Source organism: Mycteria americana, chromosome 18 (assembly GCF_035582795.1).
Source record: "Mycteria americana isolate JAX WOST 10 ecotype Jacksonville Zoo and Gardens chromosome 18, USCA_MyAme_1.0, whole genome shotgun sequence".
NCBI classification, from domain to species: Eukaryota; Metazoa; Chordata; class Aves; order Ciconiiformes; family Ciconiidae; genus Mycteria; species Mycteria americana.
The window spans coordinates 3,407,420-3,434,343 of NC_134382.1; the positions used below are offsets into that span (position 1 = coordinate 3,407,420).

The 26,924-nt window shown below is 49.4% G+C and overlaps 2 protein-coding genes across 2 annotated transcripts in view; one reads left to right on the forward strand and one right to left on the reverse strand.

Moving 5' to 3' along the window:
• FBXO42 (F-box protein 42) overlaps positions 1 to 10,862 on the reverse strand; it is a 50,331-nt gene extending 39,469 nt beyond the window's left edge. The window contains exon 1 of the mRNA XM_075520268.1: positions 10,709 to 10,862. The gene's annotated coding sequence lies outside the window, so the exon portion shown is untranslated. The remainder of the gene's footprint in view (positions 1 to 10,708) is intronic.
• A 1,884-nt stretch (positions 10,863 to 12,746) lies between these two features.
• SZRD1 (SUZ RNA binding domain containing 1) lies at positions 12,747 to 25,832 on the forward strand. The gene is made up of 7 exons (XM_075520848.1): positions 12,747 to 12,793; positions 12,892 to 13,003; positions 13,218 to 13,358; positions 23,469 to 23,518; positions 23,742 to 23,819; positions 24,510 to 24,764; positions 25,353 to 25,832. The coding sequence occupies exons 1-7, from the start codon at positions 12,747 to 12,749 to the stop codon at positions 25,453 to 25,455; spliced, it is 786 nt and encodes a 261-aa protein (XP_075376963.1). The 3' UTR covers positions 25,456 to 25,832.
• The last annotated feature ends 1,092 nt before the right edge of the window (positions 25,833 to 26,924 follow it).

A 26,924-nucleotide genomic window follows, 5' to 3' on the forward strand; every position in this document is an offset into this window, starting at 1 on the left:
TCAACTGCTAGACAAATTCAACAATGGAAAAAAAAGCAGATTTTAGTCAAAAAAGAAAACAAAGCCTCTGGGAAACCGAGCGATGAGCAATATCCTGTCTGTGCTGCCATTGAGCATCGTGCCCAGACAAACGAGCGAGACCTCGGGGACACCTGCAGCATGCGTTTCTTCTTATCCCTGCAAAACAGGCAATTACAAGTTCTTTGAAGCACAGCTTTTCCCTTTAGCTGCCTTTCAACAGGAAATTATGGTTTTTTTCTTTCATATAAGACCTAGCTTCACACATGAAAATAAAGGTTTCCTAAATTCCATCTGCAAGTTTGAAAATACAAATATATAACTTTCAGTACTACCTCCCTGCCGCGTTTTGCCTGTTAAACCAGTATTTTTATAGAGACTCCAGAGAAAAATTCAAAATTACGCGACTTCATTTTACAGTGCCATATAACCTGCACCATTACTGTAATGAAACAGCACGACTACAACTGAATTTTAATTTATATAATTCTAATAAAAAGGTTTAGAGTTACCAGAAATCCCTCCCACCCCGATGATGATGAGTCGACCCTCAGGTATTCCAGATTCCTGCTCATTTTTATTTTAAGCTTTCAGAAAAAAAAAAAAATAGTAATATAACATTACACAGCAAGATTTATTGCGCAAACAGCACAGCAACCTAAACATCTAATCTGCCTAATCTACATTCCTACAAAATTAAAGCACTGAAAATGAGAAAGAAAATTTGAGGTTTATTCTGGATCATTACAGGAATACAAACCTAGGCAGCACATTTTATATATTCATTGTTAGCGTTCATGAGAATGACAGGAAACAGAAGAGTCTAATGACACCAGACTTCAGGTGTACATAGCAAAATCTGTCATTCGAATTTGCTAATGGAATAAACAGGACAAAACCTCAGAACTGGCCTAAAAAGCTTAATAAAATATCAACAAATCAAGAACCAGACCAAAAAGCGAAGGCACCAAGACCATCTCCAGATATCCCTGCAGAACGCTGCTTAACAAGCCGAGATCTCCAACATCCAAAAACCCCACAAAATTCATCCATAACAAATGGGATTTGGAGACTTTCTAGTTTCTTTTGACGGTGTTATTACCCTTAAACCAGCTTAAGTTGTTTAAAACCTGTTGAAATCTGGCTTGATAAGCACTAGCAGCACAAAAGAAGCTGTTACATTACTTATTTAGGTACTGCTTGAGGTAACATGCATGCTGTTGGCCAATGAGCCCCCAATTTAATCACACTGGGCATTAAATACATTTATCCTTAGGTTAAAAAGGTGATGTGGGTGGGCCAGGCACCTATGCACAGGGCACCATGCTCTTTGGGTTTCCCTCATAAAAATTCAAGCCTCCATGTGTATGCCTCCAACTCTGAAATCTCAGTAATCACTCAACAAAGTTACATCCCTCCAACCAAGCCGAAAATTAGCAAGTCTGAGTATCAACCCTGGCTGGGATTCTCCAAACGCAGAAAGGGTCATTCTAGTAATTTAGACCCAAATTTGGCTCATTTTGCAAACTGTTCTGCTCGGGTGCAGTAATCGGCTGGACTGTATCTAGGTTTGCTCTTGTGATCCATCCCCTCTACTGAAATCACCCTAAATTTTGTACGGATGTAAATTAAGTAATATTTTGGGCTCACACACTCCCTCTACCGTCTCCCCGCAAACCGTTAATTAAAATTATTCTCGCCTGAACGTTTTCTAGCAAAACAAATAATCATGATTCATTTCAAAATGAAGGCAAAACTGCATGCTAGCCAGAAAAGAAGAATGATCCCTAAATAAGCAAATAAAAGGCTTTGAGACTTGAAAAGAGAGGATTTTACAAGAAAATATGCAGATGCTTCTCCTGTTGTAACATACGCTGTCTGAGGATAAACAGTTTGCACAGCGGCTGTCTAGATAAAAACATCCAATGCGATTTTCGGTACCTATCCAAACCTGCCTGCGATGGTTCATCAGCAAGAACTCCTGGCTCGATAATGCCAAGCGAACACAGGACAGCAGATCCCGGAAATAATTGTCACCTCCCTCCTTCATTAAGACAGCGCAGCAGGTCTGGAGCTCATGGGCAGCAGTTGGAAAGCTGCAGTTAATTTAATTATTTTGAGGACAGCCTGCAGAAATGACACCGCACTCCTTAGTTTCTACAGACATCTCTTAAACCTACCAAAGCCACTAAAATTGGTTAATCTCTATAAAGGTTTCAGGCAAACAAAGGCAAATTTACAGCTAAATGACGAGGAAAGCACATGCTACTGATCTAAAAACCAGTCTAGTTTTGACTGTATGAAAAATAAGTCCGAAAACACAACTCGGAAACATCACTTCTGTATTTACATTTCCATCCAGCCCAATGCCCATTTCTATGCCCAAACAGCCCAGAAAACCTGCTCGGGCAAAATAATTACATGTAAAGCATGGAAATATCTTCGAGAAGGGTTTGCTAACAAAACTTGGAGGTACCCAAACATGTTGGGTGACTTCATTACTGATTTTTTTTAACTGACTGTATTGTATTAGATGCTTATTCGGTATGGTCGGGATTTTTTTTTTTTTTTTTTTAAATAAACTCTTTTCTTTGCACAGTGTAACCCGATGAATCCAAACAGCTGCTCCCAGCACATTTCCCACTAAACTGCTGCCCACATGGAGGAAACCGCAGTCCCCGAGGTGCCCACGTGTCAAGCAAATACTGCCGCAGGAAAGCAGCCCGCAGCAAGTGTCAGAGTCCGACCCGGCGCACGACTTCCTTGGCCGGGAAAGCCCTGGATCCCATCCACCTCCTCCAGCTCAGCCAGCAAAACAGGCAGCTCGGGAAGCACCAAAATGTCATTTCCTGCCGATGCATCGCTCACGGGTGAGCTGCTGCTGCCTGCTGCAATTGCACGGTGGGGGGGTCGGACCTTCTTCCTCCCAGGTAGCTCCTCTGGTCTCCAGGATTTGGAGCTTTCTTGCCTTTGGTGGGGTCTCTCCTCTCCCTTTCCTGTCCTGTGAAACTTGGGGGAACTCAAGATCTTTGAGACCTTTCAATGAATCAGGCAGAAAGGGGCAACAGGATAAAGAATTAGTGTGAGACAGGAAGCAAACTGCATAAGCCTTGTTTCCAAAAAACCAGCCCTGGCAAAAGCCCAGAGACAGACACACACTGCTCCACGCAACTTCCTTCAGAAACTACCAGCACTTCAAGAGACTTAAAAAATCAGCATTAATACCCATGCTGCAATGTTGTCCATGTAAATCAGGCAATCTCTTGTTGCTTTAAGCAGCAGGACAACCAGTCAAGATTTAGGTTTCCAACATAGCTGCAAAATTCAGGCTTAATGTTTCACTGTGGGAACGAAGAATGAAATTTTAGCACTCAGGAAAACTAACTTAAGCAAACGCTAGGCCAAGGTCAGGGTTTACCAGTGGGGCAACTTGTCGTGCAAGCGCTCACATTCAAGCCTCTGGTTCCCCCCCGCGACGTGGTCTTTGGCTTTGGCTTAGGTGGGGAAGAATTTAATGTTTGCAACAGAGAAAAGTTATTTTGCAGTCTACATTCACAAACTGCAACGTTCCTCTACCAACCAAGAAATATAAGTCAGGAGCAGCCCTGAGACATTTCATTTGAAGACGGCTCAAGGGTACTGACTTTCAGGCCAAAAAAAGAAGGATGCACTGGAAAAAGCCATGTATTAGCGTAGGCTCGGTAGCCAAGGTTTAATTTAAATCGATACCCACAGCTTTCAGATGGACTGCTGACTTTGCAGCAGTTCACTGATGCAATGTTTTTATCTTTGTTAGCAAGCAGTGTACCAAGATATCTAATACCATCTCGACACGGACATTATCAGCCTATGAGCACTATAAATGATGCTCTCCTCCCGATCTTAACTCCTAGCAGATGAGCTGCTCGGCCATAACACGTATTGCGTGTCTAACACACTAAAAGCATGTTTTTGTGATGTCCACTGCTCTAATCACATCAAATAAATTTGTATGCCACCTCCAAACTAGTTCGTGTAATTCCCGGTGCAAAGCCTTTGATGAAAACTGCCAACTACAGAGTTAACCATCAAGCAAATATTGCCCAGGAGCAGGGCTGGATCACACCAAAGAGAATTTAAAGGCAGATCTGTTTGCTAAACAGCTATTGCAACAATATAGAAAGTATTTTCTCTCTCTCAATGGTGGAAAAAGAGGAGTTTACATTGATAGGGATATGCTCAGCCAGAAAACCCTCTGGCCAGGTAGCACGTACCTGCCCAACTCAACCTTAAACGCCTTTACACATTACAAAAGCGCAGCATCAGCAGGTGTCCCAGTGCCTTGTAAGTGCCACAGAGGTAATTAACCCCATTTTATAGGTAAAGGAACAAAAGCACCGAGAAGCCGAGGTCAAGCAAGCCCTCGACAGCACTGGGATTACGATACCGGAGGTTTCTGGCTCCCTGACCTGCGCTGAAGAAATTAGGCCACTGCCTCTCCCGAGTTAAGATGAATATGCAGATAGCACCAAGAACTCTGTTTTATTTTTGACGGGTGAGCTGGAAACAAAGATACGCTAATCAAAACATAAAAGAGTGATAGAAAAGAGTAAGATTTAGGAAAAGCAAGCACAGAGATTAAGTGCTTGCCTCGACACCCATACAGAGGGCTCGAGCGTGTAAATTCAGAATGTGCCTGAAGTCATCACTGGAGTTTTTTAGCAGAAGGTATTAACTAGGGAGGGGAAACACCCGTCAATCTCTACAAATATAAGACTACGTACCCCCTTGTCGCACTGTGCAACGCGGATGGGAGAAGAACGGTGCCTAAGGGTCCGCGAGCACGAGACGCGCGTGTCGGCGAAGGGCATCGCCAGAGCCCGGCAAAGAGGCAAAACAGCAGCTTCAAGGCGGGACTGACTTTGAGGCAGCGTGTCTTCTCATCGTTCAAAATCCTGCGGAGCAGTCGTTAGCTCAGTGACTGGCAGTCTAGACAGCGTCTCTTTTATTCACTGTCAATATGGTGTTGGCAGCGAGCACTGGGAGAGCTGTTCTCCCGGCGCTGAAGCTTCTGCTAAACACATCTCTCCCATAAACCAGCATCTTGCTGTGGGAAAATCCCAACCACCTCCCAGCAAACAACGGTGTCATTTAAAGTGAGCAATAGAAGATTGCTTTAAATCCTTCAGCAGGTAAAGCAGATGGGAAGAGAAGGATAAATACTTTCCTCTCCAGCGATACAAGCGTGCAAAACAGCCCGCAGGGTTGTGGCGATTGCAACCCTATTATTATAAAACAGGACAGACTGCTCTGCATCCCCTCCAACACTAAGGCTTTAAAGGACAAAGACATAGGGCTCAAGCCACAGGGAAGACCCACGCACCTCGGCGTGAGGGGTTGCAAACAGCACCGGCACCACCACCGAGCAGACCTCGCAAGCAACTGAGCCACCTACAGGAAAATACGACCCAGCAATTCAATTTAAAATAGATTTCATGAGAGCTAGACCCACCCAGCAGGCTGGATGTGGATTTGCTGCTGTTTCCACCCGTTTTGAGAATTTGCCTTCCTTTTTATTGGAATTTTTTTTTCAGCTAATGAAAAAGGGAATGCAGAAGGAGAAGCAAAAGCACAGCAAGTTAGGGATGCGTTGCCACTGAGAAAAGCAAGGGTTGTCCTTCTACCCTACACGCCCTATCTCAAGTCTAGTTGTTTAGTGAGGCTCAAAAATACTAGGTATTAAATACTAAGAAAGAGAAGACAAAAAAAATAGAAGTCAAATCCATGTTATGTTAATAAACAAATAAAAATTCAGGGAAACTGTGCTAGTTTCAAATTCATCCCTACCTCTTAATCAAAAACTCAGCTTCCCCAGCAGATCCCCAAAATCTCCCTTTGTTAACATCCCAAACAAGAGCACTCCTGCCACCCCATCGGGCACCCCTTTCTAACTGAGAAGCACAGCCTGGCATCGTACCAAGCACGAGAGCGGGGCAAACCACGTATTATCACATATTATGAAACCCCAGGATTTCACAGCATCCAAGAGTCAGGTTCAGAGCAGCTAAAGCGTCCCACGTGTCCCCTCCCGAGCCGCAACGCGCGTCCGTGTCTGCAGAACGGGTCGCTGCTGCCCCGAAACCTGAAGGTCCAGGAGGTTTGCAGGAGTCCCCAGCAGCAGTTGCGACGGGGAAAGAAAACAGCCAGCCTAAAAACAAACGCAGGAAGAGCACGCATTCAACAGGACAGATTAAAGGTGGCTGCTTGATGGAGGAATTGAACTAAATAATTGCAGAATGGATGCAACAACAATGGTACAGAAGTAGCTGCTATTTGGTTTTCTTGTTTAAGGTGTTTTGGGCAGGCGCCTTCACATGCTGGCAAAAGGATCCGACGTGTATCTGATACCAGTGACAAGAAAAAACAGAGATTCCCTGAAAATGTTTGACTTTTGCAGAATTATGCTTTTTTAATAGGCTCGATACCCCACAGGCGCTCAGCCCCCTCCCCTGGAAGCTCACTGCGAGGATAACTGCACCTAAGGGGTTCGTGATCCTTTGTTAAAGTGCAGATAAATCACTCGTATCACTGCAGGCTCTCCAGCATGATAAAAAGCCAGCCGTAACGATTAATATGTATCACAGATTCCCCGATGTAAAAAGTTTCGGGATGGATGGTTTCTTCCTGCCGTCACCCCAATTTAACAGCAAGATTTTTACATTTATGAGCTGCTTTTTATCCCGAAAACCCGAAATCACTCAGCAAACCGGAGATGATCTTTTGCCCGCTGAAACGCATCACTTGCGGACAGACCGTACAGTAACAACAAGAGCAATAATTCTGCAGCTTCACAGGGAGCTCTGCTTAGGCAGAACGTGTATCACAAAAAATGGATTTTGCTAAGGTTATAATGTATTTTTGGTAATGATTTGCAGCATTCAGCGATAGCCCCTTGCTTTTACACCTCTAGTACGAGGCAGCCTGGCAGCAGGACACCTCCTAACATCATCCCTTCACAACCAACTCAAATAAAAGCATCTTTTCACCAAACGCGACTTGCTGTGGAGACCTGGGGTGTCCTTAAACGCATCTCAACGTGCCAACAGGGCCGTCACCACTGATCTGAGGTTTGACAAGACCAGGGGCAGAAGGCAGTGTTACCACAGCACATCAATATTAACCTAATGAGAAGCCTCAAATAAATTCAAGCAGCTCTACCAACTTACTTTAAGCCCTCAAAATCCTGCATTATTCTGAAACTTGCACAAGCACAGAACAAAATAAGCCAGACAAGTGTTTCAAAATGAGTCTGAAACATATGAAGAGATGCAGCATGGTGGAGCCGCAAATCACTGTTGCCTGAACTATATTAAGTGGGGGGGGGGAATGAACATTTTAAGTCAGAGATGTTTCAGTAGGTGTTCAGCTAGCAAAGATAAATATTTTAAAAATTGCCATAGAAATGGGGAAGTGACTACAGGCCACAGCATGGTCCAATGTGAATTAACCAAAGCTCTAGGATAACATTTGCAGCTCTTGAAATAGCAAGCTCCTGAAGGCATGATCCACGTTTTCTGCACGTTGCTCAACACAAGCCACAATTTTCGATGTGGATGTGTCACCCTGCTGTCCTTTAATCTAAGACACAAGCAAGTTCAAAAGGGATTCTGACCTGAATTTCTAAACTACATCAAAAAGCTGCATTAGCTGTTAATGGCAGCACAGCCCAGATACCTTGATGCATCTCTCAAGGATGTCACCAACTGCAGACGGTCCCACTCCAGTCAGAAAACACACTCCGAAAGGAGCTCTTACCCGGAGAAACACCCATCAAGCACATTATTAGGACCACCAGAGTCCTCTTTTCACAGGCTTTTATCTAGATTTGTACTGAGTCTCAGCCTAGCTCTGGCTCTAACACCTTTTATAAGCCCTCGCAGACATCCCCACGCAATGCTGCATTTCAAAAGCCAAGGGCTTGAAGCTTATTTACGTTCAACCTCAAGAAAATTTGTTAGGGCAAAGCCTGAATCAATGTTTTACAACAAAGCCTGCCATGACTACATACACAGGGAAAAATAACTTGCCTCAGAGGCGCAGCTCTGTTTCCCACACAGAAAGTGGGAAGCCTTTTCCAGCAGCACTCGCTCACATCCTGTGGAAGTGGCTGGAATCGGCAGCGGGCAAAGCAGGCTGCACCAAAACCCAACACCTCTTCGAAGCCCTGAAAACAGACCTTTATAGCTCAGTCATGTGCTGGGAACGCACGGAGAACAGACCATCCCCATCCTCCCACTCCAAAGCTACAGCTGGTGTCACTCCTTCTGTTAAACATGAAGATTACACACACTAAATTTCCTGAAATTAAGAATAGGACAGTCGAGCACATCCCCGCTATCATTGGGAACAAACAACCCTCTCCAGAAGGTGCCTGACACAGCAGCTAGCAATACCCGTGGCTTGAAATCCCCAAGTCAAAGGTAACACACACTCAACAGCGGCAATAAACCATCGCGATCTTTATACCAACCACAGGCAGGACAATAACACTTGTTCTGCAGGCGAGATTTCTTCCAGGGCTTCTCCAACAGCCAAACACAGAGAAAATTTGAGTCCCAGAGACTAAAGGCTGTAGTAAATTCAAATTAAAATTTAAAGTTACGCATACCGCCTTTAAAAGTCCATGAGAGTAAACCAGCGCAGGTTTGTAAACCAGTGCAATATTAAAACCGTACAGTGCTTTTCAAACCCAAGCATTTCACTTGCCACCATGGAAAAAATGCTGCTTGGGCGGAGTCACCCATCAGTTAAAATACCAGGTAACACGTCAGGAAAAACACGCACAAACATCTTCGCTATGCGAAAACAACCGCTGGATGCGATTCTGCTTCTGCTAGAAGCATGCAGATACAAAAGCCCTGGTGAACAGAACTGAACCCGATGCAGTACCAACTGTGATTTCTCCCTCCGCAAGAGAAGCATCATCCTGCTTTGGAAATAGCCCACAATCCCGCCCGGAATCTTGCTCTCTCCCAGTTCTGACACCAGGGAAAGACCAACCCCGGGCAAACCTGAGGGAAAGCCACTGGTATTCAGCCTTTCTCTGGCATCAGCATAAGGAAAAGGAAGGAGAGATGGTGGTGGGAACACGCAGGGCTACGGAAATGAGGAAATAACAGTGCGTCTCTTAACTCTTCAATTAACGTCCAGCTGAGAGATTTGGCTCTCTAGAAGGGCCAAGCCTGGGCTGCGACCGCTGCGTTGCGATACAAAGCAGTTTGTTAGGACACTGCAGTGTCATCACCGATTCGGGGCTTCACGAGGCCACCTGCAAGGCAGCGGATCGATTCAGGCTTTGGGCTCCTTTGCTCTTGAAGGGCAGGGTGGGTAAAGATGTCGTTACACCCAGGTTACAGATTCAGGTCAGCGGCATCTCAAGGGTAATTTATTTTAACTCGTGTCCCCTTTAGTAAAAGGAAAGACTTCCAGCTAGTGAACTGCAGCATGAACCAGTCTCACCAGTCATAATTAAAGCCATTTTAATACAAACGACATCCCCAGCGATCAATCAGGTTATCTTACAAACAGAACACAGTCTCCACGTAACAAACTGATTCACCGTGCTGCAGACAAGCATTTCAGTTTGCACGACTTCTCTTTTGTTCTTCCTCTGAGCATTAATTAGAGTTTAGGTTATTAAGAGCGAGATACCAAGGCTCTGCTCCCACACTCGTGGCTCCTAAGAAATGCTCTGCCTGATTTGAAAACCCAAACAGGCTTGAAGTGAGACACTTCACCCCGGAGAGGTTTGGGCAGCATCTTGCAGGCAGCATGAGATAATCCTCCCGAGCGAGACCCGCGCATCAAGACGAGCCCCTGCAGTGTCTGCTCAGCCCAGCCCCGTTGTGACAAAAACCCCTAATAATAAATAAAGCCATTACCAAACCACCGACACGAGATTATTGGTGAAGACAATGGGGAGTAATACCCCAAAGCCCGTTGGGCTGATAACTACAAAGCTTGCCACCACTATTGATTTAATACAACGCTTTTCAGAACCAAACCAAATATATATACATACATATGGCGAGCAGCACGCGAGGCGTGAACGTGGATGCGAGTCGAGATGCGGATTCACACGGAGTTATTCGGAGAATAACTGGAGACTGAGCCTCACCTTTGTTTTTACAGGTACGAGACGTGAGCCTTCGGGGCAGCCACAGCACCCGTCCCCCTGCACTGCCAGCCTGCGCCCTGGCGCTGCCCGACGCCAGCACTGATTTTTTGGGGGAAACCTAAGGTTTTTGGGGGGGTAGGGGGGCAGGTTTTGCCCACCCCCGGCGCTGAGGAAGACCCCGGCGCTGCCTTCGCCTTTCCCCCCCCACCCCAGGGCTGCCGCTGACCCGGGTGGGCAGGGAAGGGGCCTCCCCCCTCACGGGGACGAGCAGCCGCCGGGGCGAGCTACAACACCCCGGGGGGCTCTGCCCTCAGCAGGGACACCCCCCAAAAAGAGGAAAGGGGGGAAAAGAGGGGCTTAAGCCCCAAAATAGGGGGTCCCCTCCAGGCGAGGGGACCCCCTCTGCCCTGAGGGGCCTGGCAGGCCGGGCCCGCCGCCGCCGCCGCCCCGCTCCCCGGGGAAGGGGCGCTGCCCGCCGCCGCCGCCGCTCCCGTCCTTCCCCGCCCCGGGGAGCCGCGCCGCGGGGCCGCTCACCTGCCGCCGGCCACCGCCCGCCGCGGCTGGGCCAGGCCCTCAGGGCTGCAGGCGCCGGGGCCGCCGCGTCACCCGGGTGACGGCTCCAACCGGCGCCGCCATCTTCCCTCCCCTCCGCCGCCGCCGCCGCTCCGGCCGCGGCGGAGAGCGCACTGCGCAGGCGCCGGTCGGCCCCGCGTCACATGACCAGGGAGAAGGCGGGGTGTGGAGTCACGTGGCGCAGGCTCGCCACGATGGGAAGGTCGATTCCCCACCCCCGCCATAGCGCAGAAGCCTCGTTCTGGCGGGGGAGGCCGCCATCTTTGGAGGGTCTCGCCAAGGGCACGCGCACCGCCCCGCCGCCATGTTGGAAGACACGGGCGGGCGAGGCCGCCATGTTGGGGAGGTCGGCTCCGAGGAGAAGGTGGCAGGGCGGCTCCCTCTCCTCCCCGGCCGCCTCTCAGGCCTCGGCCGCCGCCCTTCCCCTCACGCCTCACCCTTTCCCGGGCTCCTCTCCTCAGCCACTCTCCGGGGAGGCACGGCTGGGGCCCGGGGACCCCCCCTGCCCACAGGTCCAGGGCATCCCTCGCTGCCCACCACAGCCTCGCCATGTCTCCCCAGGGGCCTGGCCGCCTCCTGAGGCAGGGGCCGAGGCGGGGATGGCCGAGAAGGGAGAGGAGAGGGGACCCGTCCCTGAAGGACAGTGGGTGCCCGTTTCGCCTCGGCGGTGAGGAAGGGAGGGAGCCCTCGGTGCTGCTGGAGCCCTTCCCCGTGGGGGTACGTACGTCTGGGCACACCGGCTCTGCGTTTTGCCGCGCGGTCGTGCCGCCGAGTTGCGGGGTGACATTATTCCTCTGGGGAAGGGGCAGAGGAAGACACCGCCATCCTCTCTCTCTTCTGCAGGCCTGCATCTAGATTGCTGCTCGGCATCCTGGACACGTGCCCTGCTGAATTGGATGCCCCAGATGCCTTGCGGAGAGCTGGGATTAGCGGAAAGGAGGCGTGGAATTCATCCATAAGCGTGTAAGTAACCCAGCGTTCACCCGGGTGTGCGTGTACGACCGTTAAGATCACATCCCAAAAGATCTGCGATGCTCCTGCACGGTTCTGTGGGACGCTCGGTCTCAACCAGGGGTGCCGTGGCCGGGAATGGGATTTCTTACAGCATGGGCAAAACCGGCAGGACGGAGGGAAACATCCAAGAATAACGCCGCTGAATAGGCTACGGATCGAGCCAACAATGCCGGGCACTGGCTGCTTGAAAACGCGGTTCCTGTTTCCTTCTGGAAAAATCCCAGAGGATGGGTAGGAACAGCCCGAGGCTGCTGCACCCTTTCCTCCCACCCGCACCACTCCCGTGAGCCCCACACCCCTTCCAGGGAGGGGAGACGCTGTCTCCCACCCCCCTGGGGTGCCAAAAAAGTTGAAGTCCCAGGATATAAATCCCCCCGAGCGCTGTACGCCCCAAGAAACCCCGCTAGCAGCTCCGCTTTTGATAGACAGCCCCCCAAAACCGAGCTGTGAGGGTGCGCAACGGTTCCCTGCCCAGATTTTGGGCTTGGCAGAGGAGGGGGAGAGCGGGGGGGGGCTGCAGAGGGGGCCAGGGCAAACCGCAGTGTTTATGTCAGGATTTTTTTTTAAGCTGGAGTATTTATTCTTTTTTTTTTTTTTTTTAAGAAGCCGGTCGCCATCTGCCGGCAAGCTGCCGCTCTCAGGTGGGGTGTTTGGGGGAAAGTTTAAGGATTTAAGGGCAGTTTCTGTAAGTCCCTGTCCGAACGTTTGATTTTTTTAGGATGCTGGAAGGAGCATTTAATTTTGCAGCGAGCAAAATTTAATTTTGCAGCCCTCACCCCAGATACCTCTGTATCGCTCAAAGCTCAAAGTAATACATTGCTGTGGTGAATATCCCGGCTACAAACGAGATAAACCTAATCAATTAGTTTTATTTTTGGGAAATCTAGCTGTTTTTAAAGGTTGGCGCTGAAGTGGTCCCTTCCTGCCCCTCAGGAGATTTAAGAGTAGCTGAGGGCTTAGATGAAAAGTGATACAAATTGGGGCGATGGAAGGACGCGCGGACGCCTCGATGCCTGCAGGAGGGACGCTGCGGTGAGCGGCCGGGTTAATGGACAAGATTTGCTAAAAATAGAGTGGCTGCTTTGGTCAATAACCCCTAAATTAAAGAAAAATGCCCCAAAACCGCCAAGCTGTTTGAGCGTGGAACTGTTCGTGCTGCTGACGCCTTTCGTGCGCTGCTGGGGCTTGGCGTGTGCTGGTGAGAAATGCGCTGCCTGCCTGGGGGGGTCTGAGTGTGCAAGCGTGAGTGTGCAAGTGTCACACGCGCCCGTGCCCCCGCCCCGCCTCGTTGGCCGGTCCTCCCGCCCGCCAGGGGGCGCGGGCGCGCTGCGCCCCCCGCCGCGTGCCCGCCCCACCGCACGTGGCCGCCCGCAGGGGGCCAGGGCGCATGCGCTCTCCTTCCACGCCTCCCGCCCTTTCCCTGCGGTGCGCAGACGCGTCGGGCGCACGCCGGTAGGCGGTGGCGGCGCAGGCGCGTGGGAGCGGCGGGCGGCGCGCGCATGCGCGGGGCGCGGGCTGGCGGCGGCGGCGGCGGAGGGGAATTAAAATGGAAGATGAGGAGGTCGCCGAGAGCTGGGAGGAGGCGGCCGACAGCGGGGTGAGGGTGGCTGTTTGGGGCGGCGCTGGCGGGCCGGGAGCGGCGGGGGGAGAGAGGGAGGCGGCGCGGCGGCGCTTGAAGAGGCGGTGGGGCGCGGCCGGCGGGGCAGCGGGCCCGCAGCGCCTGCTAGGCCTCTTAAAGGGACCGTGGCCTTGCTTGGTCGTGGGGGGCTGCAGCCCGGCCCCAGCCCCTCTTGTTTGTCTCCTGTCCATCCCCCGGTACCGGCGCTGCCGCAGGGAGCCCCGCCCTGCCCGTCCTTCCGCCCCCGTTTTCTACTGGTCTCCAAAGCCCCCCCTCTCTCGCCCCGGCCTTGTGGGGCTGCGGGCAGGGCGGTAGCGGCTGGTCAGTGCGGGTCGTAGCCGAGCCCGGAACAAAGCCCCTGCTGCCGGGGAGCATGCGGTAGGTGCTGGGGGGATGGCGGGTAGCTTGCTCCCTCTGCTGAGGGGCTCTGACAAAACGTGCCTCCCCGGGGTCACGTTAGCCCTCGCAGGGCCTCGGGAGAGGCGGGTGGGCTGCGTCTCGCGGGGTGTAGCGGGGGAGCTGGGGGTTCACATCAAAAGCCTTTTCTCCCCCTTGCTCGAGATAAACGTGCTTCTTCCTTAGGACGAAACGTGGGGAGCCTTAGCGTGGCTTAGCGCAGCTTCCAGTGTTGTAGTTGAAGTTCTCGCCTGCTTTTAATAGCCAGCTTAATAGCTGGAGTTCTCGTCACGTCTCTCATGCTGAGAGACTCCGAAGCACTTCTGCGTGTTGCGCTTGCAAAATAAAATCATTATTTTAGCAGGAGCGTGGGCGGGTGATCTGTGGGGTATTCACAACAGTGCGACGAGAGAAAGGAAGCCGTCTCTGCCAGGCGAACTCCTGTTTTAATAAATTCAGGGGGCTTGTTAATGATCAGAGGGCAGAAGGGCTTCATAACAATGACTTAGTGAGAAGACCAGAATTTGATTCTGGTCAGGAGATTGGGTTACGGCTGGCCAGAAAAAGGGTAGCAAAATAGAGCCTGTAACTCAATGCCCTCGCCAAGTGGCATGAGAGATGCCAGCGGCAGGCTGGCAGCGTAAGCGAAGCGCTCACCCTCTCCTCTTGCCAATGCCGTGAGACTGCAATCATAGGAAGCCTCACGCCGGGCGGCAGAGTTAATTCTGGCGCTCGTTAAATTGTTCCATGAAGGGACATAGCTTGTGTCTCGGGAGCTGATGATAGCTGTGGCCTTGAGTAATGGTTTAAAATTGTAGGGCTGCTCAAATCCCAGCCATCGGTTGTCTTTCCTCTTTGTCCTTTCAGCTTGTACCTTTTAGGTGTTCTTTTAAAGCCCTTAGAAGGAAAAATCTCTGTCACCTGTCCTTTCTTACATCCTTTTCCAGTCCAAACGGCTGAGAATTTGTGTTCATAAACTCAGTGGTGCTTGTGCTGCTGAGCAGAGAGATTTCTTGAGGAGCTGCCGCCACGCTTGCAGCTGCTTTTGCAGTTGTCGGGGCTTTGGATGTCTGCAAAAGCAGTTGGAACAACAAGAAAAGCGAGCTGTCTGCGGTAGGAGTTCTTCTTATGTAAGAGAAGAGATGGGAGCTGCCTTCTGGCATCTGTTGTGGTTTAGAAAGGTCATTTCCAAACCCTGCCCGGCAGGAAAGAGACCCTCTGCTGCTGCTGACTGGCTGCAGGAAGCGAAAAGCTAAGCGAGATGGAGTGGGGGAGAGCCCAACCTCATTTTTTGTGGACCGAATGGATGCTGCTGCAATCAGGGACTGCAGACTCTCCATGCTGCTACAGAAATCAAAGCTACTGGAGGTAGACAGGTTGAGAAAAGAGGAAGAGAGGGCAGGAAGAGGCTCCGCTGTAGAGCAGGCAGCGTGACTGGCTTACTGGTTAGCAGTTGAAAGAGATTTCGGGTGCACCTGCTGTTCTCTGTGCCTGAAACCCTGGTGCAGTTGTCAGGCAGGGGAGCCTGGGAACTGCCCTAACGAGGAGGTGGGTCTTCTGTTGAAGGTGTGAGAGGAAAAACCGTGTGCAGGAAAAGCGGTAAGAGCTGGCCTGGTCCTGTCATCATAGGTTTTTTTTTTTTTGGTTTAACAAATTCCCGTTATTTTCTTCTTTTACGTATATCTTATTTGGCGTGGGTCTGAGGCAGCATGAGACGGATCCCAGCGTAAAGGTGCAAGACATGACAGCCTTGGTCAGTACTCAAGAGGAATATGCAATAAAACATAAGAGACACCAAGGAGCAGCTTTAAACACATACTCTTCTAATACTTTACACAATTTAAAACCTGGGTTGTTAATTTTTTTAGGCCCTTCAGCACATCTCTGAGGAAGCAGTGGTGATGTAGCAGGAGATCCATGGCGGGCTTCTGAGATACATTGCCTGCTTCTCGGCGTGTAATTTTTTTTAATATTCCAGCCAGAGGGTGTTCCTTAGGGCAGAAAGTACATCAGATTTTCAGTGCTGGTCCTTTTTTGTGTGTGTGGGTTTTAGTGTTAGGCTGCAAACTTCTACTCCAGATCTTAAAGAAGGTAGTTCTCCGCAAGAGGCAGTTGTGGGCTGACCAGAGATGCTGTGGCCTCCAAGTTATAATTATGTCACTTCATCTATCTCTTGCAGATCTGCCTTCCAAAACGGGCAGCACTAAAATCTCATTAGGTTGAGGGGAAAACCCCAAAAAACCTGACACAGACCTTCTCCTTGGTTTGATTAGTCAAATAGCTGTAAAACAGATCCTCAGGCTTTTTTTTTTTTTTTTTGGTCTTTAACGTGGCTTCTGTTTGTCTTTTAGTCTTCTGTGTCATCAGAATTACCCAGGGCTTGCCAGGAAAAGGAGCAGCTCCCTGGGTATGTGCCACCCCCCGAGTGACCATATGCCAAGCAGATGCCCTCTGCTCCGGCAGCTTCGCCTCCTCCCGGAGTCCTGCAGGCACAGCAGTGTTAATGCTGGTGCAGCAGAACTCCGTGAGGCCTCTAGATCTGTTTTATCTAATTGCTATCTAATTAAATCTTTGAAATGTCTGTGAAATGGGGAGGGTTTTGCTTGTCCGTGAGTTACAGATGGAAAACTGGCGTGTGAGTAACGAGCGAGTTGTCCAAGTTACAAGTAAGGATTGAAGCGCCAGGCTTCAAAGACCCAGTCTGGGTTAGTAAACACTAATATGACTTAATGCATGGCTCGTTTTTCTTTTGTGTGGCCTAGCTGGCTTTAGGGAAGAGGGAAATCACAAATGAGAGGTCTATTTGTGACACTCGAACCTATTTACCTGGTTAAACTAATAATTTAATGTCAGGTGGGAAGCTGGGCTCCAAAACTGGAGTGGGAGCCCCGTGTCCAGGGTCACAGGTAATTCGCAGCCCTGAATTGGCACTCTTTAGCCAGATTGATTGCTTATTCCTTCGCTAACTAGAATTTGAGTGTCTTCTTAATTTGTAACTTAAGTCAGAATCCGTGTAGATAAAAATACTAGTCTGGCAACCCACAATAGTGTAAAAGAAGTGTTCTCCTTGTGTGTCTTTTTTGTTTCCACTTCAGTTTGCTGATGGACAGTTTGCAGGGCAGTTAGCTCCCAGCTGCTGCCTACAACCTCCTCGCTGGTGCTTAAAACTTACCCTGCCACAGTCCAGAGTCTAGGTCCCTTGGTTAGACTATGCCTTGCTTCACTGATCGCCACCAGAAAGAGAAACTCCCCCCATCATCTGATGAACGACCGCTTGGGGAGGATGTGAGCAGTCAAACGTGGGTGACTGAACTTTGTCCCTCGTGTGTGGGGACGGGGATTGTCACCTGCTTGTGTCACGGTGCTTGGTGAGGACCGTTCACCTGAGGTTTGCAAAAAACCCCCTCGTTTCTATCGTCTCTAAATTGGTCGATGTGCGAGCGGCAGAGAGGGCTGCCCGCCTTGGATTTCACCCTCCAGCAAAGGCAGGACATTCACTGGTTATAAAGGGCTGAATCAAGGTTTTTGTCTGGTATTGCTTTGAGTTGCTAAATATGATCAAAGTACAGAGAAGTCAAAAGGGAAATATTTCGGAGTGTAACGCTGTGACCTCCGGTCTGCTAACGACTTGTGCGATCAGAGGATGAGTTAGCGGGGTTTTGGCACGCAGGAACTGTACCCTGGAGGAAACCTGTGAGGGTGACTACTGCTTTTTGATGTCAGGGCTGTGAGGATGGATTTTGACTTCATGGACCAAAATGATTTTTGTAAAACTTTTACTGAATATTTGCTTTAGGTGCTTGTAATTGGTCAAAAAAAATCTTGAAACTGGGAAATGAAAGTTTCTGTTCCTGCTGCTCAGCGTTGCTTAGGCAGAGGTAGTTTATTTGATGAGAAAAGTGGTGCTCGTAGGTTGGGAATGAACAGGCACCTTAATACCGTGAAGCGAGTATTGGTGTTGGGATATTGCAGCAAGTCCTGCGTGGCCCTGCCCGGGTCACTCGGAAGCGGTTTCTGTTTTGTACCTGCTCTCGCAGACCTTGATGAGCATCTGGATGTGCTGATTGACCCCGTGCAGGGACGTGGGTGCAGAAGGCAAGGGTGATCCTCTGGATTAAGGGATGTAGTGATGATGCCTTTGCTAAATACCATGGAAATTAGGAAAAACCTAGCATTTTGCTGGTTCATTTTGCTAGGTTTTAGCTTCTATTTTTTTTCTAGATTGATAAGGGGTGTAAATATATTCCAGATCTGGATCTCCCAGGAGCGTCTGTGCGACCTGCCTGCCACAGGAGGTGTGAAAGGTGGGGAGGGAGAAGTTGCTGCAGCCCCCCCAAACGCTTTCCCTCCCTCCATAACATGTCTGTGCTGGGAATACCGTGTGGCGCCTGCCAGGCTTGTTCCCAAAAATACTCTCGTGTCTTGTTTCTCAATATCCTAGCTACCGAGAAGCGTTATCTACCTATGGAAGATGTAAACACCAGCGCAGCTTAAAAGCATCTGCGGCTTTCTTGGGTACGGTCCACTGCCAGGACTTAACGTAAGCAGAGTAACTTGGAGAATTAATTAATGGAGCAGTCTGATTCCCAATAGCCTCAGGAATTGGAATGTTCCAGTAATTAATAGAAGATTAATTTATCTTCAGAGGAAAGAAATAGGTAGCTAACGAGGAGTCAGCTTGGAGATAGCTTAGGTTTATCTACTTCTGCTCTTACTTGATGGTGTTTTCAGTGAAGCGGTGAGTCAGATATCTGCAGCTGTAAGTTGTTGTGTACCCATGAACAGCTTTGGTAACCTCAGATGTTAAAGCCTATTTTTTTTCCTGAAGAAGAGAACATTAACCAGGCCTTGAAGTTTATCTCCTGTCCTTTATAAAATGCCAGAGTATCTGATGGTGCTTTTAATAAGCAGATGTGGCTTTGTTTTTAGGGTTGGTGTGGGACGATGCAACTCTAGCCTAAATTCTCTCTTTCTGGGTTTGATCTTACACGTTATTTGAGTGAGCCAGGGTAGAAGGTTGTGTTTGGGAACAATCTCCAGTAAATACATCAAAGAATGTGGTTAATGGTTTTCTAGAGTGGCATATTTGAAATGTTATCAAGTATCTAGGAGAGCACAGCTTCCTTTATCGGTGACTGTCCTGTCCTCTCGCAGGAGGGCTGGTAGGTATCTCCTCTTGATTTCTGCAAAGTAACCTAACTCTGGAGGTAGAGGGGGAAATAGCCTCCTAGCGTAAGGGATTTGCAGGAAGCCCAAGTCTCTGCCTTCCTTCCAACATTCAGTTGTGGTTACTCACTAAACTTGAAATAAAAAATAGCCAGCAGTTATCTTGTTATTCCTTTCCCCCATAGCAGCAGAGCTTGGAGCTGCTGTTATTTAGTCTATTTAGAGAGTCTTTGCTGGCAGTGATGTGCAGGATAATTCTTTATACGTGTCTGATGCATTACAGTTATTCCAACAAAGTTCTTTAGACAACAGCTAGGGCTGACTCGGGCCTCTCTCTGCTTATGCTTTGCAATACGCTGGAGAACCGGGTTTGCTTGGGAATGTGCCTAGCCCCCCTGTGAAACCGTGATCCATAGGAGCCGACCTCTGCAGGGGCATCCCTTCCTGAAGGGCACGTTTCTGGGGTGTCGGGGGGGGAGCATCTATATTGGTGACCAAAAGTCGCCAATAACATCACAAAATTATCAGCTATATTGGTGGGGTTGTTATTTAGGATGACAGACCATAGGAGTATTGGATCTAAGCAGCAGGTTTGTGTCTCAGTGTCTGTGTCTAACTGCTTTCCAAGAGGTATTTGATTGATCCTTTCATGTCTTGCTGTTTTTCTTGGGGTTAAAGGGTAGGAAGGATGGCTATGATGGGGCTGGAGTGCAGTTTCCATTACGTCCTCATCTACAAATGCAGCTTAAATGTCAAAGAACAGTATCTTCTTCATGCTGTTTGTTTGGGTTCTTTTTAGTATCTAGACATAATAGCACTAAAAATAGTTTGTTGAAATTCTTTACTAATCTTTGGGGAGGGTGTTTTGAACGGGGGTGTAAATGAGGCTCAGTTTTTGATTACATAAATACGTTTCTTTGGGAAATGAAAGCTAGGAGAGCCTCCTAAGAAGATTAATAGCTGGGTTTTGTACGGTGCGACCTGCCCAGCTACTGGGTACGTGCAGCGTGATGTCCTCGAATGCCAAATCTAATTGCCTCTCCTGTGAGCTCGTGCCTTTGGGTTGTTGTAGCGCTTCTGGCACTTGCCCTGTAAGTCAGGTCCTAATTTTATCTTGTTACCCGCACAGCTCGGTGACAATGTGACATAGCAGTGGAAAGAGAATGACATCAGGAGATGAACAGGTCTGTGGAGAGCAGCAGCAGGGATTTTTTTTTTTTTTATTAAGAATAAGACATGTCAAGGTGTTTCTGCTTCTCAAGCTTGTAAATTCGTGCAGTGTTATCCCGGTCACAAACTGCTAGCTGTATGAGGCTGCAAATGTCTTGGGTTGTTTTTGCGGGGTGATTAAGGGCTGCCCATTTGAACTGGCAATGCTCTCCACGTTCAAACGCCTCCATACCTGCAATTCCAAACATAGTAGTATTAAACACCAAGAGTTTGCAGTGCTGTAGCTTTTGCTGAGAAAAGGTGGGGTTAATCCCTGCATTGAAAAAGAAAACACAACTTCTAACATGTCAAGAGGTGTGTGTGAACTTCTAACACGTCAAGAGGTGTGTGTGAGGTGGGGAGCTGCTTTTTTGTGCTAGCCATCCACTTTGAACACAAAGGAAAACTTTTTCTACCCAAGAGTTCAGTGAATGTCTGGGGGCAGCTGGAATCCCCTCAGCAGCGCTGGGAATTATGAGGATTGTGTAAGACTAACAGTTGTTTGGATGGGGTGAGAGTGATACGTGTATATTTGGAGGGGATGATTGTTTTATATTATTCTGCCAGGATTTCTACGTGTGGAGGAAGCCTCTTGTTTTGGAGAGTACATAGTGGTTCTAACAGCCGCTGATGTTACAACTTGGAGGATATTTTAGCTGCCTGTTACTTTGCTCCTTGGCGAGGAGCTCCCCAGGCGCGGAGCAGCTGTTGAGCCTGCGTGTGGTGGCTTATGAACCAGGACCGTGCGTGTTCGCTTAGGGACTGCTGGCAGTTACGGAGGGATGAGAGGTGAAAATAGCGAGTATTTTGCAAGAAGTGGTCTGCAGATGAGTAGGAAGTAGCGAAACAGACTGTAAAGGGCTCATTTGGGGAGGGGTGTCACAATGGCAGAGTTTGAAGGATTCTTTTGAGTAAGTTTGCATGTGTTGAGCAAATTAAAGAGCTGTTTGATTTCTTTTTTTTTTCCTGGTAGGGGAAGCTGCAGGTTCTGGCGTCAGAGGATGCAGTCGGAGGAAGTCTGGCATGTGTGAGGGCGTGAAGAGCTGTCCAGCAGTGCTCAGAGTCAGTGTGACAGTCACATTAATCAGAGTGTTTTTCAGTTGCTGAGGTCGAACTGACGCTTTTCAATTACAGGATCTCGTAGTCTGATGTATGGACCGCGACTTTAGCCCCAGGACTGATCTGCAAAGCCACCAGGAATGTAGAAATGTGGCTTTTGTCAAAGCCATCTCTCCTCTGCCAGGAAGGAGAGAGGTGAGAGCAGAATGGAGCCTTCCTCGTGGCTACCGTCATACTTTTGTGCCCCACGGTCCTTGCTGTGGGCTGTCGAGCTTGTCTGCCCTAGCTGAGTGGTTCAGCACTGTGGTTCTGAGTCGCAGCTGGCTTCGTAGTCGCTGCGCAGCGCTGAACGCTAAGTGAAATGATTTGAGACGCTCTTGAGTGTGCTTCCCCCCCTCTCTGCCCCGTCTTCCTGTCATCCCTCTCCCCCACGCGCTGAAGTATTTAATAAGGGATATTTAAGGAAGCTTCCTTCCAGTCCACCGCTTCCAGGAGGCCCTGGGGAGCCACGGTTAACTATTTGAGTTTGAAAAAGTGTTTTAAAGACTCTCTATAGCCGGATATAACCTCTTCTGGCGTGATGCAGGCAGATGAGCTAACCCTTTCCCCTTAACTGGACTGTCATTGTTTGCCACCAGCCGCTCTACAAGGTCTCCATCCTTGCCGGGATATCCGTTTCCCTGCTGCCTGTTCCCGGACAGCCGTTATTCTGTCTTTGCAGGCAGTTGATGCATATTTTCTTCGTCCTCCTGAGCGGCATTGGGATGGGATTTTCCTCCCAGTCCTCTTGAAGGAAACTGCAGGTGTGTTTGCCCTCAGTGGGAGGCTCTAGCTGTGACCTGGCCTTCAGCTCAATGCCACGTCAAGCCCCTGGCTGGTTTTGTCCTTACAAATCACCTGTCGCCTCCCAGTACAGAGTTTGAGAAAATTCAACCTCCCACCCACCGTTTGTCTTCCTAAAATAGTTTTATAACTATTCCCTTCTAGATGGAGGCTACCGTGGGCTGTTGGCCTGTGTAGCTGCGTGACCAAGAGCAAATGCCGTGGTTTGGCATCTTGTAGCAACTTGCATTCATTCCCTGCTTACTGGGGCATTAGGGAATTGCCGTGCAAACCAGTTTCTTTACCGAGTTGCGCCTGCTGTGGTTTTTGACAGCAGGGTAGCCTCCGCTGGCAGCAAGCTTTCGGCATAGTTAAGCAAACTGGCCTGAAAAGCAGAGCAGCTGCGTCCTGCCAGAAGCTTGGAATTTCCTTCAGTATTGCCAGTTATCGGCTGGCGAAACTAGGACACTCTCAGGTAGTTGTTTTTTTTTTTTTTCCCTCTTCATTGATGATTAAATAAAACACATCGCTGTTTCGGAGGCTCTTTTAATAGCATCGGCAGTTGTGAGAATCTAAAGGCATCGGTGAGGTTGGGGAAGGAAGGTTACCTAAAGGGAGACTGGGGCAGAAGGCTGGCTTTATTTTTCTATTTAGCAAGGTTTCTCTGCGTAATTGCTCCAATTGCAAAACATAAACATCTTTGCTAAGGTAGATGCAAGCCTTGGACAGAAGTTGACATGCTTAAAGCCACATTCTGTTGGCATTCAGGGGTGATTAATACGTCTTTCCGCCGATTGATGACTCGGCAGCTATGTTGCAAAGGGAAGGAGAAGCGCAGTAAGGCTCGGCTCTGCTCCGGCGAGTCCTTGGGTGCATGGTGAGTAGGGCAGGGACTTTTTTGTGAAGGAGGGTTATTGCAGCAAGCAGCAGGAATGCGGACCTGCCGGCTAGTCCTCTGAATGGCTGCAGGCTCCAGCGCTGAGCTGCCCCCTGAAATCAAGCGTGTGGACTGATGTGGATCGCCCCAGCCGACTGCTGCTGCTTCTCTGCCCAAGAGGTTTGGTGCCGGTTCCTGCTCGGATCTGGGAATACCTTGCTGCGTATTCCCGTGGCTCTTTATCCTTAATAGAGCTTTCTTGCCAGCCGAAGTCCTTAAAATGAAAGATGAGCGCCTTGCGGCTGCCCTATCACCATGATACGCAAAATCCACAGCCTGCTGTAGGTGTATTAATGGCTACGGTAGAATATACGTGGTGGTTTTGCTTTTCTCTGCCTCTTGATTTGCAAGTCATCCTCAGATGGAGACACACGCTCTCTCTGCCCTCTTTATAGTATTGCTGTATGGAAGAGTGACATGAAATGTCTGCGCAGACAGACTCAAACTCCAATCTGCAAGGCGAGCCTTCAGGTTTTTATTTTTATCTCCTTCTTTTGTAGGAAATAGACAGACGGTTGGAAAAGAAGCTGAAGATCACGCAGAAGGAAAGGTAACGATGCTGCGCGGTTCGGTAAAAAAACCTTATTTTCCTGAGGTGCCGTTGGACATCTGAAGGCCTGGGGAGCGGGAACAGCGGGGAAACAGCTTCACAGTGAGCAGAGCGTGCTGGGTTTGAGTTCAGAAATAGGGAATCTCTGTAATCGTGCCACTAGATGGCCCTTTCGATCTGTAGCAGGGTAGCGGAAAGCTTCTTGAGAGTGATTTTATTTCAGAGCCGGGTCTTCCAGACTGGATGTAGCTACAGCTATGGGGAAGCCATTTAAGAAAAAGACACTCAAAGGAAGAAATGGGTGAGTCAGGTAATCCCAACTCATGGCCCTAAATTGGCTTGCTGTGCCTTGCGTCAGTGAGACTTTCTTTTCCTGCTTACTTTGGGTTGGGGCGGGGGTGTGTGTGTTATTGTCTTCTAGCAGAAATATTTCTAATCACTTCTGACAAGTCTTTTGTTGTTGGTTTTTTTCACCCTTTGATTCTTAGTAGGCCACTTAAAGAGTCATGGTATGTATTCTCTGGGACTTCTGCACAAAGAAGGAACCATAAAAAAAAAAAAAATTCAGATGGTGAGATGGGAGCCAGGGCTGGCTCTGAGAAGTGAAATGGCAGGGTTGAAGTGAAAGGCTGGGTATCCTGGTGAGAGGAGCCCGAAAAGTCCTTGCAGGGAATGGAATCAAGGTGCTTATACCCATATCTTCAAACAGGAGTGCTAAAACTTTTGCCCAGTGTCTGCTTTCCTTTCCTTTGGTCGAGTTTAAAGATGTTGAACGCAGCAGGGACTGGTTTTCTGTCCCTTCCTGAGCTAATCTCCTGCGAACCTGCTTGCTGCTGTAGTTTAGGGTTACAAATATAACGAGGTCTTTAATTATTGCAGGCTGCCTCTTAATCACGGGAATGACATCTGACTGGGAGGAATTCACACGCAGAGCGAAAAACATGCTCACCATAGAAAACAAGTACCAACCAAATGTTTTTCTTTTAAACAGTAGAAAGTCAAAATCTCCTCCTAAAGTGCCGATCGTGATTCAGGACGACAGCCTTCCTGCAGGTCCTCCCCCACAGATCCGCATCTTGAAGAGGCCGACGACCAACGGCGTGCTTAGCAATCCCAACTCCGCCAGCAGACCGGCCTTCCCCGTGAAATCCTTGGCGCAGAGGGAGGCGGAGTACGCAGAAGCCAGGAAACGAATATTGGGCAGCGCGAGCCCCGAAGAAGAGCAGGAGAAACCCATTCTAGATAGGTGAGAGCAGCCTTTCGTGCTGCGGCAGCTTTGCCTGTGCTCCCTGCAAACGTGTTCCTATCAGAAGGAGGGGGACGAGCTCCTTGAAGAGTAAAGTGAGGCCGGCAAGGAGAAAGGAGTGCCTTGTTAGCAAGCAGGGCATCATAAATCTCAAATACATGGGAGTTAAGGGAAGTGCAAGTGCCTGATAGGGCTGTAAAGGTTCTCTTAGACCCTTGGAAGAATGTGCTGGGGGTACAGAGAGGAGTGCAGGCAACCAGGGTTATCCTGGCAGGACATATCCTCGTCTTCCCTGAGGTTTTTTGACTTAAGGGAGCCACCACGTGCAGGCAGGAGAGTTGAGCATAAGAATGCAGGTTATTTGAAGGCACCATGCTCGCCTTTTTATTTGCAGCGTGGGTCTCAGCTACTCTTTGGAAAGAAAGGAAGTGCTAGTTTGATTTTTGGTCGTGTTCCCCGTCCCAGGGAGCAACGTGTGACGATTGTCCCACGGCAAGTGGCTTCCCACCGAGGTGGGAGTATTTGTTGAAGGCGTACAGCGTGACGCAGCCACGTTGCCTCCGCCTCTGATCTCCTTTCTCCTTGCAGGCCGCCGAGGATCTCCCAGCCGGAGGACACCAGGCAGCCCAATAATGTGATTAGGCAACCCCTGGGTCCCGATGGCTCACAAGGCTTCAAACAACGCAGATAAACGCGGGGGAGAGATGCTGCTGCGGAAGGCAGGGTCCGCCGCCACGGGTCGCACTGCCGTGGCGGACAAACGGACTTGAGCAAAGGGAACTACCTGGTTTATTTGCACTGTGATCCCCTTTGCTCTGCCCACTGTGACCTTCAACCCCACGCACTGTGACCTCCCCTCTCCACCCACTGTGACCGGCAAACCGAGAAGGGCTGTCCCCAAGTCGCTGTAAAAGGAAAGGGGACGAGGGGAGGGGGTTATAAAAGACTCGGACGGGTGCAGGGAGTCGTGTGTGTGCCACTTGGGTTGAAGCTAGCGCCAGCAATAATGTTTGTTGTACTCATAACCTGGGATTTAAGGAAAAAAAAAATATGGGAAGCCTCCCCAGACGCGCATGTTGTCCTCATCACTTTAAGAGCAAGTTCTGTTTCAAAGGATCTCTTATTTTTTTTTTTTTTTCTGTTTGTTTTCTGTATATCAGATCAATGGAGTGCATGGGAAGGGTTTTAACTGTTTGTTTTAATTGAGAGAGGTAGTTAAGTGTTCGAAAAGGAGTTTCAATGAATTTCTGCGACTTTAATGGCTCGGGTTTGGCAAGCTCTTGCTTCTCGTTCTCTGTTTCTACCGCTGACAAGCACGTGGAAGCGGACTCCCGGATACCTGGCCTTTCCGATCGCCTTGGGAGCTGGCTGAGTCCGACAACCTAGTTTACGTCTTGCACCTGTTAAAGCTTGGCTAGTATTTTCTGCTGGCTTTGAGGAAAAGCTTAAAATACATTTGTTTTTTCTTTTTTTTCTTTTTGTATTTGGGGAGAAGGGAATGTAGACGGATCCCGTGAAAATGCCTGCTGCCCGGCCGCTGTTTGCGGCAGAGAGAGCTAGGCGGCGAAGAATTAGGGCTCCGTTGCGAGGAGGAGAATAGCCGGCTCCGCTCCGCTCCGTGAAATAAATATGTGGGGAGGAGCCCTGCTCCGTATGGCCCGTGCTCGTCAAGCGGCTGGCGTAACGCCGAGGAGCGGGATGTCCTGCGGGTCCGAACCCGAGCGGCTTAATGTCGGAGCGAAGGCACCGATCGATCTCTCGGTCACGGTACGAGCTGCGTTTGCCTCTGGAAATCACAGACGTCGGGAACAAAAACCACCTTGGATAAAGCCTGGATGATCCCTCCCTCTTCCTGGCGGCAGCTGGCTCCCCGCGAGGCTTCAGGGAAGGGATTTTCCTCCTCCGGCTCCCGGGAAGAGGACAGGGAGGCTGGTGGTCTGCAAGAACGTGGATGCTCCCCCCTGGATGAAGCTGACCTACCTTAATATCGAGGGATTAGATGAACACTAAATGCTCTTCTTGGAGGGGACGGTACCTAGAAAACCGTTTCTGGTTATCGGCGGATTATTCTGTATGGGTGCAGCCTTCCCTGCCGCTTTGTGCTCAGTAGGTTCAAGGGTAAACGAGCAAATCTTAACTAAGTCTTCTACCTGCAGGGAA

Excerpts from the sequence above, each read along its gene's own strand:
- SZRD1 (XM_075520848.1), top strand. The coding sequence starts at position 12,747 with ATGGAAGGACGCGCGGACGCCTCGATGCCTGCAGGAGGGACGCTGCG. Across the intron at positions 12,794-12,891 it reads CCTGCAGGAGGGACGCTGCG|CTGTTTGAGCGTGGAACTGT; the intron begins GTGAGCGGCCGG and ends AAAACCGCCAAG. Across the intron at positions 13,004-13,217 it reads GGGGGTCTGAGTGTGCAAGC|GCGGTGGCGGCGCAGGCGCG; the intron begins GTGAGTGTGCAA and ends GCACGCCGGTAG.